The 12,812-nt window shown below is 37.0% G+C and overlaps 1 protein-coding gene across 2 annotated transcripts in view; it reads left to right on the top strand.

Annotated features, from left to right (window-relative positions):
• LOC137149704 (multidrug resistance-associated protein 1-like) overlaps positions 1-12,812 on the top strand; it is a 53,874-nt gene that overhangs the window by 13,745 nt on the left and 27,317 nt on the right. For both annotated transcript variants that reach the window (XM_067543259.1, XM_067543269.1), the window contains exons 5-11: positions 2,432-2,609; positions 4,018-4,272; positions 6,743-6,808; positions 8,153-8,290; positions 11,241-11,387; positions 12,456-12,540; positions 12,661-12,727. In XM_067543259.1, the coding sequence (XP_067399360.1) occupies positions 2,432-2,609; positions 4,018-4,272; positions 6,743-6,808; positions 8,153-8,290; positions 11,241-11,387; positions 12,456-12,540; positions 12,661-12,727 (936 nt within the window). The remainder of the gene's footprint in view (positions 1-2,431; positions 2,610-4,017; positions 4,273-6,742; positions 6,809-8,152; positions 8,291-11,240; positions 11,388-12,455; positions 12,541-12,660; positions 12,728-12,812) is intronic.

Here is a 12,812-nt window from a genome sequence, read left to right as displayed (position 1 = left end):
AAAAAAAATTAAGCTACAAATTATTCCCTTCCATACAATGGGACGAGGAAGAAAGTAAGGAAATACAAATACACTTGAAGAAGGGGCTCATTCCTGAGAGGTGAGGCAAAGATTTCCTTCATAAGCATAAAGGCCTAGGAACACAAGGTAGAAACCACCAGAAAAGAGAGTGGCTCATGGAGTTAGCCAAATTTTTCCCTGAACTCAGGGCTGACAACTGGGGTCTCTGAAGGATTATTGTATTATACAAAACTAGTACGTGTCTTATTAAAAATAAAAAATGCAGGAGATTGTGAGGGGGAAAAGGAAATAAAGGAGACATTTTATTGACCAAGATATGTTTTAAAAATGTATATACTGTATATAGCAGCTTAGTGTGTTGTGTCAAGAGAAGGCTAATAAGCCTTTCCTCAAACAGAGATGTTTAGAAGATCTTGAGTCTGAAGTAGATTTCTGAGGTTAGATGTGTAAACAGCCCCTGTTTGATTTAATCAAAGCAGATATACGATATATCAATAACTCCATGAACAATGCTTTATTCCTTAGCATGATTTAATGCAAGTGCTCCCTAATAATGTATTTGCTCAAGCTAAGAATTTACATTTTAAAAATTTCATAATTCAGGTAATGCATGCTTTCAGTTGTGTTATGAAGTCATTGGTAACTTTTTTTAAAAAAATGCTTGAAGTGAAAATGCTCTGACAGTCATGGAACATATAATAATCATGTAATAATCTAAGAATACTGAGATGTAGTAATTTTATGAACACTGTATGTGACCTGGTCACCTAGGTAACGTTACATTGTAATTATGATGGATTTATTAGAATTTCCTGGAAGTCTGTATTGATTTAACTTATATAGGAGGTAGTGGAATGTTTATTATATGCCTATAATATTAAAGTTCAGTGGGGTGAATAGTGTCCTATTTCCAACAAGTTGCAAACCAGTTATAAAGTCCTTCTCAGCAGAGGAAGTGAAGGGTTAATTGTCAAGTGCTGCCCAAGGGGAGAGAGAGAGTGACACAGAGAGAGACTCTGAGGAGGATTCTGAAAGAGGTGGCTCTGTCCCCAGATCCAGGGAATGGTAAGCCTTATGGACAGACAGGCCAGCGTGTAGATGCTTGTTTGTTTTTAACGATAGCCAGTCAGAGAAACTCTATTCTAATAAATAATACTCTGCTTTTAAAAAGCTGTCTGGTCACTCCTGTCTTTGTTCCTAGAAGGAACAGAATTGTAGGGTTTGGATTACGTCTGAGCTGCTGAGGTAATTATGGTTGATACACAGGGGACTGGTATACAGGGCCTGGTCTGAGAGTGGAAGAATTGCATGATTCATCCTAAGAGGTGACTGCTATGGAATTAAGACCTGAGAGGGAGTGTACTCAGAGACCAGGTGGGATCAGAGGGGCGGTTAGCCCAGGAACTGTGACAAATGCAAAGGAAGACCAACTGAAAAATACTGTACTGTGTATAAGAATTTCAAAACTTAGAATCTGAATCAAGAGCTAAAAACAATTGAAATGCAAAGTTAATTGAAGGCTGATGCTCAGATTAACTTTTAAAAGGTACATATTAAGTGTTAATTTAAATTTAGAGTCAAAATTCTGAACTTCCATGCTTTTGTTGCTTAGATGTAGGTGTTTCTTGTTTGCGGGAGCAGCTGAACAAAAAAGAATAACCTACATCTAAGCCACAAAAGAATGGGAGTTCAGTGAAATTATGGTAACTACAGTTGAGATTTAACTGAAGACTAAAAACAACTCTGCCGTGGGAGAGGAGGAAGTGATTTTTGTCAATAATGGCAAGGTGTTTAACACCTGGTTTGTTATCAGAGAATTTATGAACACAAGTGATTAATGTTAACCTTTAGACTGTTGCTGCTGTCACCCTACGCTATGGAACAATTTTTGCTAAAAATAAACCTTGCTAAGACCTGTATCTCCAATTGTCTGGAAGAAAAATGCTAGAATGATACTGTCAACTACTCTACATTTTTATTACACTCAGTTGTTAGTAGTAGTCTGTTACTAGCCTGAAAATAAAAACTTAATTTTAACTTCTGATTTTTTTCACCCTTTTCCATTTGGCAAATACTGATTTTTTTATTCTGTTTTTTTTAAACCAACTTGTATTTATGCTTTATTACCAGTGAAATCAGCAGTAATGTCTCTCTCTGTGAAACAGCATTTCAGAATTGTTTCAAAGCCATCAAAGTAGCACAGAGATGAATGCTTTTTCCTCCTGCTTCCCCCATTTTGAATATCCTGGTTCTTCACTGTTTTGTTCTTTTTAGGCTCATTTCTACCTGTGCAAAGTGTATGTAATAACTACACAGATTGTAAATGTATCAGTTTTACTGAACCCTTTTGCCAGGTGCATTTTGTTGATTTATGCACAGATTTTAAAACTTTGTATTCCTTCACTTGCAGAGAAATGATAACTTTGTGCGAAAAGCATTCTGATTTACACTGGAATGGATATGGCTATGCCATTGCTCTTCTTGTCATAGTTGTCTTGCAGACACTTGTCCATCAGTTATATCAGCGTTTCAATATGCTCACCTCTGTCAAAATTAAGACTGCTGTTGTTGGCCTGATATACAAAAAGGTAACTGCTTCTTCTCCTATAGCCCCCTTCCCTCCAAAAAGGGCAAACATCTCAGTTTTGAAAGATAGAAGAGGTGCTACAAAAACAAAGATGTTGTAAGATTGATAAAAATATTAATAAAGATGCCTGAACTATAACTGGAGCACTAGCAACAGCTATAGTTAAAATTGAATGTTTCCATTCTAAGAGGCCCATCCTACCACTAAGTCTTCAGGAGGGAAGTTCTGCATCAGTGTAGAATCCATGGAGATGCAGTGGACTGCGGAAGCAGGTCAGATTGCAGGATCAGGAGCTACCTCTTTTTTCACTTGCTTACTGCTCTCTGAAACTCACTTTTTTTTTTTAAACCTGAGATTTTCCAGCTTTGGTCTGTGTATAAAGGTGAAGGGGTTTGCCTGTGTTGCATGCCTATGTGTGTTTTGTTAAGTTTGAACAAAAACGATTCAGCTATTTTTGAACAAAAAGAAGGCTGGATTCCTCTCCACCCCCTCACTCCCCCAAGCCCATTTTATAAAAACTACATATGCCACCTTTCCTGCTTTAGCATTGAAGTGGTGTGAACAGAAAGCTGAAATTTTGGCCTCTCTAGGGAAGAAAAGTTGAGATCTTCAGCATTCGAATGAAAATTGGGTTTGATTTGGCAGAGCAGTGGTACTCTGAAAGTTGTAGCATGCACAATAGTTTAGTAACTGTTGGGGTTTATTTAAAATAACTTTCTCCTGATGTTTTAGATGAAACACACTGCAAATGTGTGCACAGCTGATACCGGATTGTAATAAAACATGTAGTGGGTCCTGTCTCATTCAGGGCAAGGGAGCTGAGGTGCTAACAAAGTTCAAGAACTTTGAGGGAGAGAGAGATTTTTCTCTGTAGCTGGTCTCTGTGGAGTTCCTGAGCTAATGAGGCAAAACTGGTTTCTTTTTTAATCCTCCTTTAATTTACTGTGCAATGAATGAGGCAGTACTATTTATGGGTTGCTACGCAGTGCAGTTTATGCTCACTGTGCACCCTCTGAAGGATGTAAGGGCTGAAACAATTCAACTTTATTCAACTCCTCTTTCAAGAGACTCAAACAAGCCTCAAATACAGTAGGGGAGATTCTGTGCTGAACCTCTGTGACAGAGTGTGACTGTCTTCCTCAGTTCCTGCATTGAGTTATTCTCCCTTGGCTACATATAAGGTTGGTAAAGCCCCTTTATCCCACTCTGGCCCGTTTAGCTGGTTTGCAGGGGCCAGAGTGGAGTTGGGAATCTCATCCGTTGAGTTCAATTTGCTGTTCCTTTATTAGAAAGTTAAGTTTCTGGTGGAGGCCTAAGACAGGTCTTTTGAAAGTACCTTTAAAATAAAGCACATATTCAAGAAAGATACTTCTTTTTGTAACCTTACACTTTGTTTTTTGTTGTTGCAGGCTTTAAGTTTAGCTAATTCTTCACGGAGAAAATATACAACTGGTGAAATTGTTAACTTGATGTCAGCAGATGCCCAACAACTTATGGAATTGACTGTAAACCTCAACCTTCTATGGTCAGCACCATTTCAGATCCTGATGGCTATTGTCTTTCTCTGGCAAGAGCTGGGCTCATCAGTGCTAGCAGGTGTTGCAGTACTCATTTTGGTTATACCTATAAATGCTTTTGTTGCTGCCAAAGTAAAACAGCTGAGGGTAAGAAATCTAAATGTAAATGCTGGAAAAAGTTGTGGTGTTACAATGAAGAGTTGACTTTTAAACACGAATGAAAAACTAATGTAGGCACAAAATAATCTGAGCCAAAGATCTCTGGTTGAAGGGAAGTTTAACTGTAGTAAAAAATGCTTACTTTTTGTGTCTAATCCAACAATATTTAGATCACTATACTTTATCTATGAACAAAAACCAATAAAGCAAAGAGATTTTGTATCTGTAGAAGTGTTTTAGGCCTGATCCTACAAACCTTTATACACGTGCTTATCTTTACACACGAGTCATCCTATTCAACTCATTTTTTGCATATTTGGGGCAGTAGTTAGGATTTCTGGTTTTAGGTCAAAACTGACTGAATTACCATCAAAATAGTAACGTTTGTGTTTTTAGGAGTTTGTTATTAAATAAAATGGAAGTCAAAAATCCAAATTCTGCAATTCCTGCATCTGTGTGGAGCGCTTTGAGGTGATTTGGGCCTAAGTCTTTTCCTTGTTAGCAATGTTCTCTTGAGGTGAAGAAGGAAAAGGAAATAGAACAAGTAGCCCAGGTATATTTGGGAGCTAATCCCCCGGAGCTCAGGATGTTGACATAGAACTGAAGCCACACTGATCAGTAAAGAGGAAGTTTGAACCTCTTTAAAAAAATCATGCCTAAAGATAAATGCCATGAACCAGACAGTTTCCTTACACTGTGAAATGCTGACAAGAAGAGTTAGTCACAGAAGCGAGTGTGCTGGTAATTCAATAAATTTTAATTAGTAATACACAGTCGGTTTAGGCCCTAAATCTAGCTTTAATTAACAAAAAAGGTTTTTACAGAACGCGGTATCAAGAGATACCTTTCCATGATTACTAGAATTAATTTGGGAAATGGAATAAATGACCTCTCTCAGCAGAGATGACCATTATCTGTAGTAAAAGGTGCAGGAGAGATCTTTCTGGAGAAAGATCTTTGTGAGGATCCTCTCACAGAGTTTTCATTTTCGTGCTCTGACTCTCACCATCTCATTGAGCTGGGGGTAGGGGCAGATTAGCCCCCCCAATACTCTGAAAAGGCTACAAAACCCACTCTGAAACCTGGAAATTGTTCAGGAGGCCAGGAGCCTCCATGTCGAGGTGCTGTGCCTTCACAACATCCTGACCTCTAGAACACCCTCTCTCTGGCTACCTAATACCACAGTTCCACTGGCACTGTAGTATCAGGGTCTTCACCTGGCCACTGCTGCCTCATGCTTGGAGCACCACTGAAAGGATAATAACAGCCTGAAACTATTATCTTTTCCAAAGAAACTTTGCAGGGGTAGGAAGGAAGCTGTTTTGTGTCGCCCAGCATACCCTGTTTCCACTTGCTCATTCAGTGAGGACCATGGACCTGTGGGAGAGGTCTTTGGGAGGTCTGGTCTGTGTGAATGTGAAAACAATGCCACAAAAGCAGCTGACCCCTTCCTGCAGTGGAGGCGGAAAGGGAAGCAGAGATTCTTACGCAGACGTTCCCCTCAGTGTACAGATCTTGGCAGTGATGTTATGGAAGGAGAGAAGTGAGGCAAAGTGCAATGATCTGGGTCACTGTTTGCAACCCAAAGTATTCTGCCTAAGCATCCTAATAATCAAAAAGTAAAAGATTGGAAATGAAACTGACTAGAATGTTTTCATTCAGTTGAGTGAAATGCACAAATTAAGCATAGCATAAATAGTGAGAAGAGAGGGATTTTTTTAAATTCAGCTTTTAATAATCAAAGATGTTATCAGTAACAGAGAAAAGGATGTTTTCCCCCCTGACATATGCTTTTTAGCCTAGGTGTCTCTTGACATCTTACAAATCAGACTGGGCCAAATTATGTTTGCTTTTGTCACAGAAGTCGTTCCATCAGTTTTTTGGGACTACTTGCAGGTGTTAGGTTAGCAGGATTGGACTCCTTGTGAGTGACTATTAAAGTAAAATCAATTTGCAAATGATTGCTACTCCATGGAAAAATATGGTATGTAATCTATTAAAGACTTTAATGATTCAACATAACAAACATTTTTATAAATCAGAGTTTAGATGTTTTAGCATTTTGAAGATTAATCTATGTTATAATTCTAGAACACTGAGAACTGAAAGTCTAATTAGGAAGCTTTTAATTAGAATCTAAAAATGCAATTATTACTGTCAGTATGCCTCAGGAAATATTACCAAAAAAAATCAAGAAAAATGTTTTAAAGAGAAAGTTCTATTAGAGAAGACATACCAATCCTTTAATCATCTAATGAATTATATGATTGGGCATTCTACATGTCAGATAATAAATGGGAAGTACATTTGACAATGTAACATGTACAGTACAAGTATTTTTTCCAAGAGAATCAATAGTAGAGTCGTAGCCATGTTCACTGTCTGAAGTACACGAAGTACATTTGAATATCGGATGTTTTTAAAAAAATTGTAAGCATTGCTCTCTCTCTTTAACTAGAAAAGCCAAATGAAGAATACAGATCAACGAGTTAAGCTACTAAATGAAATCTTGCATGGAATAAAGGTAATACAAACAGCTAATGAGTTTCATTGCTCTGCCTAATAAAGATGAGCGAGTATGTTATTCAGAAAACGAGGGTTTTGTCACTGAACCTTTCAGCTGATAATGTATTGGAGGAAAGAGGAATTTAGGGGAAAATATGTTCTGGTATATAACTGCTTTAAGTGGATTTTTAAGGCATTATTAAAATAAGAGATGTGATTATAAAAATATAGATTGCCCATAATAGTTTGATCATGTTCTCTTGTTTTATTTTTTAATTGGCACAGACAGTCTTTAGATGGCTGGAAATCTTCACTAAAACTTCACTTTTGTCAAAGAACACAATTGAGTTTTCAAATTTGTTCTTGTTTCTGAAAATCTCTATTTGTCATTTATGCGTCTTTAATTTTTAAATATAGCCAGTACTTCAAGTTATTCACAGTTCATTCTACATTTTTCTGAAGTTTGTGGGTTTCTTGCCACAGGCATTGGTGCTGCTCTAAAATTTATAAAATACTTTGTTAAAAGATGTTTGGTTGCAAGTACGTTAGAGAATATTTTCAACATGAAAATGCTAATATAATGGCCAGGCAACTGTTTGCCAATACAAAGCCTGGAACCTCTCCTCCCTTTGAGCATTTTGTGTTCTCTTCATTCATACCACCTTAAATAGTATCTTTCATATAGATGGATCCCAAAATTTTATTTTCAGATTCTGTGGACACACTGACTTCAATTAAACTACTCACATGGCTAAAGGTTTAGGCCTTGCTTGTATCTGTAACTTTTCTGTGTGGTGTTCTGCACAATAGTAAAGGATGTTTTTAAGTGTGATTAGGAGTCCTTTGGCCATCCTTTAAATTTATTTTCTAATCAGATAACAATATTATCTGGGCTTCCCACCTGGAGATGATCAGTCTTTCTTGTTGTGTACCAAGAAATGAAATGTGGCTTACCTAACTGATTTTTCCCACATCAGCAAATGATAGAAGAGGTTTACAGTGAAGTCAGATGGTGGCACTAAACTGATAAACTAAAATGTATAGAGGTGTGAATGCTGATGGTTGGAACCTGGAATAATAAATAATCCACCTAAAACAGGGGCACAGTGAAATGTATAGTGCTCAAGGTATGGCACTATGGCATTCTGCATAACAGCAATCTCATTTTTGAGTTACATTGAGTCTTCCTTGGACAATATTTCATTTGTAAAAGGTATCCACTGGAAAAAGCAAGTGTTGGATTTTTACAGTTTTTTATTGTTGAACATTTGCAGATACATTTTTGGAATTTAAACTCATTTTAACAATCATGATCACTGCTGTTGATTTATTATGATTTAATTTTCTGTTTATCTGTGTTTAGATTCTTAAACTTTATGCCTGGGAACCGTCATATCAGAAGAAGGTTGTGGAAATTCGAGAACATGAAATAGATGTTTTGAAGTCATCTGGGTACCTGACAATTTTCTCCATGCTAACTTTAACATGTATTCCTTTTATGGTGCGTTGCTTAACAATATCCATTTATGTAGCTAGCTATCACTGTTGCATCTGAGACCCTCAGAGCGATTAATGAGTTTATTGCCACAGTTTCCCTGAGAGGTTGGGAAGTATTATTAGAATACCCATTTTACAGGGAGGAATTGAGGCAGAGAGAGATTGTAACTTGCCCAAGGTCACACAGGAAATCTCTGGCAGAGCCAGGAATGAAATCCAGATCTTGAGTCCAGTCCAGTGTCTTAATCAGGAGACCCTCCTATAATGTAAATAGTCATACATCTTTTTTTTTTTTTTTTTTTAAGAGAGTTGATGCTTGTTGATATCCCCATTAACCATCTAAGAAAAGTTTGCTTTTTTCCATGCTCAGATTTTAAAAAAGGAAGCAAGATTGGGGTAGAAGGATGTAAAAGGAACAGATTTAAAGATAACTTATTTAGGAGTCAGTTAGGGACATCTTAAGGCTAGCTGTACTGGATACTATACTTGAGATGGACAGAAGATAAGTTCCTCCCCCAAGCACATTTAGGGATCCCCCTCACCGAACTCCCTACAGATTAAATAAAGCTCCTTTCAATTATTCACAAAAGTCACAATCTATTTAGTCAGCTTTCACACCTGTTGGTAATGTAGCTATATTCAGACGTCAGCTAGGAATTTCTCTTCTCCCTCCTCCCAAGCCACATAACAAACAATTGCTATAGTGGAGACCTACCAAAACCAGCATAATGGACACTTATTTCTGAAACACACCTGCTCCCCTGAGCTAAATCCAGTATCTGCTGGAAAAGTGGGGGAGCATATGTTAGTAGATTGAATTCATATCCGGGAGTCAGAAACTCATGAGTTCTAATCCCAATTTGCTGTATGGATTTAGGCCAATCTTTTAACTCTTCTGTGTTAGTTATCTCATTTGTAAAACTGGGATACTGACACTTATTTGCGTACTGTAACTCACAACCATGTTGTGATGCATCATTTGTAAAGTCTAAATAATAATAACAGAAGTGCAACTGTTATTGCATAACACATTTGTGCATTCACCTCACTAACACTTCATTCCGACAGAATAAAGAAAAAGGTACACTTTGATTACTTAAACACTATTGAAAAATCATGTGGTCATATGGTGACCAGATCTGTTATCAATATGCTTTTCTGCTTTTTAAAGTTTGTAAGATACATGCTTTTAATCCTTGTTTTTAGCAACTGCCTCTCTCTTCCCTTCTCTCTCTACTATCACCTCGCCCCCCTCCCCTACCCCACTGAACTGTAAGCTTCTGAATTTTAAGAAACTAAAACTATTTAAAAAAAATAAGAGAACTTCTAGCCAACTTCATTCCAACTCTGATTCAGTGGAGTTACACTAGGGATGCATTTGGCCCTTCATACTTAATCACTTCAATATATAGGAGAAATTATGGGCCAGATCCTCATCTGGGATAAGTCAGTACAGCTCTATTAACTTTGGTAGGGCTACACTGATTAACATGAGCTGAGGATTTGGCCCTGTGTGTCCAACAGGTTTATCCTTATATATTGTGAGGGGGAGAATTAAGGGCCTGATCCTGAAAACTCTTAGCCATGTTAGTGACTTGACACATGAGTAGTCACTAAACTCAGTGAGAATATTGTGTAAAGTTATTTGTGTACATAAATATTTATAGGCTCTTGGTCCCAAGTGATTATACACACAGACAATAATAAAAAAATTGTTCTCAAGATTTCAATGAAAAATTAGGGGCATGGTGGGTACAAATAAAGGGGTCCTGTTTTGACAGACTAAAAGTAGAGAAGTATGTTTGTCTTCTTTTTTATCATCTTTAACAAAACATAAGCCTTTAAAATATGCCCCATCTGTGTGAAATGCTTACATTAGTTAATATGACTTTCAGAGCACCCATGCAAAATATACATGTCCAAATTTTTTGCTAGTGTATATGGCTGCAGCTCCATTGACTTTAGTGGCTTTGTCCATTTAAGCTGAGAATTTGGCCTTTATTAGAATGTCAAATGTGTTTAGGAACAAATGTGTGTAAGACCTAGGTTCTTCCTCATGACTATTTAGGAAGCTAGATGGGGGCTGAATCTAGAGCTGGTTGGGAATTTGTTGATTTAAATATTTTTCTTCAGAAAATGCCAATTCATTGAAAAGAAACTTTATGGGAAAGAGTCAGTTTTGACACTTCTTGTGGAAAAAAATTGGAAAAATTTCAAAAGTTGTTAGTGTACCATTTTGACATTTGTTAAACCAAAAATTCCTTTTCTTTAGTTCAAATTGACTTTTCATTTTGAAATACAAGCTAATTATAATAAATAAAATGAAAAACATCAGAATTGAAACAAAATATTTCATATGAACGGAATGGAATTTTTCCTCAGACTGTTGGTCTATACAAATTTGAGATTGACTTTGTGTTGCAAATCAAGACCAAAAATCAGTTCCCTGCCCATTTCTAACTGAAACACCTTCATTTGTTGATTTCAGTAGGCATGCAATTGCTTGTTAAAATGACAGTGCCAATATACTATGGAAAACAAGTAGACAGTGAACTATGTATGGAACACGGGAATACAAGTGCCCAGCTACAAAGGGAGAATATTGAGCCCTTCACATAGACCATACACATGAAATCTAATGGGAATATTATCTGTGCACAACAATATAACTGTGAAATAGAATTATATATATATATATATATATATATATATATATATATATATATATATAAATAAAAGAGCTTGTATTTAGTCTAAAGACAGAAGTAGTGTTAGTTTTAATTCATGGAAAGTAGCTCAGTTTATGTTTCAGCTTGCATTAAGCTGCAGTCAATATCTAGCTCTTAATTGCTCCTATCATTCTTTTGTAGCAGGAATCACTGAAGAGTAAAATTAAGCAGGATGGAACAAGTCATGGAAAAATAACCACCTCACCCTCTTCATTTTTTTTAAAGGTCTCATTGGCTACATTTGGAGTCTATTTTCTGCTGAATGAAGAGAATGTCCTAACTGCAACTAAAGTTTTTACATCTATTTCTTTGTTTAATATTTTACGACTGCCTTTGTTTGATTTGCCAACAGTGATCTCTGCTGTAGCCCAGGTAAAACTAAAACCAAACCAAATATTGAATAGGTGTCAAAAAAAGATTACATTTAAATGAAGATTAAGCCACTTGATTATTACTTGTTTTATTTTGTTGAAATAATTGTGTGAAAACAGTAATATGTTCGTGGCTCGAGGGGTGGGGGAAGGAGCTACTGGGATTGGAGGGTGTTCTATCTTTTGATGTGTGTTAGCATATTATAAGGAATGGCCAGAAGGTGGCATGAGCACTGTTCCTATGACTGCTTGTGCTCTATCTACTGTTTCTATATATAGTTGAGTTTCTTGTAGTGCCAAGGCCATTGTGAGCAGATGCCTTCTTTATTCTGCTGTCAGACATAGTCGACATGCTGAATCAGAACTCACCCCTTCCTGAGGTTTGGGTTAGGAAATTAGAAATTAGGAGTAGTATAACAAAGTTCAGTTTAAACAGTCCCCCCAGGCTTGCCACTCACTTTAGGGCTGCTCAGTTTACACGCTAAATGCTCAATCTCTTCCAGAGAGCTACTCTACAAACAACCTGCCTCAGACTTTGTCTCCATTGACAAAGTTCATTTTTAAAATAACAAGGTAACTACTGAGTGTGGAAGCAAGTCACTCAGAGTGTTTGCCACAAGGTAGCTAGCAGGTCAGCACCATAGCCTCCTCCCCTGACCAGTGGTTGACTTTGCTTAGTTAGCCTTAAAATAAAACTGAAGTGCCTTGTCTCCGCTATGTTTTTACAGTGGAATAATAGCTAATGTATGTTAGTTACCCTGTGATTAAAAACACACTTTTTTTGTCAATGAAGATGTAACTTTAGTGAGTCAGCAGAGCCCACTTCCCTCTGGGACATGAGCATCAATGATTTCTAACAGGGTGTGGTTCTTCAAGTGAATACAGCTGTCAACCTAAATCTCCAGCTAGCTCTTTTAAATGTGCGTAAGGAAAACATTTTCCATTTAGTGCCAAGAACGTCATTGTCCATCTCAAAATAAGCTAACAAGACATGCTTCTTTCTCGGTGTAGTCTAGAATATGACGTATTGCTTAAAAACCCAAATATCAAATGTTTGTGCATTCTACAGACAAAGATTTCTCTGGATCGTTTAGAGGATTTTCTGTATTCTGAAGACCTTGACCTTCAAAACATTGACACAAACTACAGTGGAAGTAAGCAGGGTTTTGTTGTTGTTATTATGACTCAATATTTGCATAAACAAATTGATTAATCAGCAATATCAACTGAAGGGATGCCTCTAATTCATTGTGGCTTTCTTTTTATTGCAACAGATCATGCTGTGGGATTTATTGGTGCTTCTTTCCGGTGGGAGAAGACTGGACCTTCAATCTTAAATAAGTAAGAACGAAGTCCTAGGTTTGTGAGGTAACTTTGAACAGCATCTGTACAGGTACCATAATCTGCTGGACTGAGTTTACATAGC

The sequence above is a fragment of the Emydura macquarii genome, unplaced genomic scaffold, assembly GCF_026122565.2.
Source record: "Emydura macquarii macquarii isolate MOO-44397 ecotype Brisbane River unplaced genomic scaffold, CSIRO-AGI_Emac_v2 contig_75, whole genome shotgun sequence".
Classification (NCBI taxonomy): Eukaryota; Metazoa; Chordata; order Testudines; family Chelidae; genus Emydura; species Emydura macquarii.
Note: the sequence above shows the minus strand (reverse complement) of the source record. Positions and strands in the feature narration are given on the sequence as shown.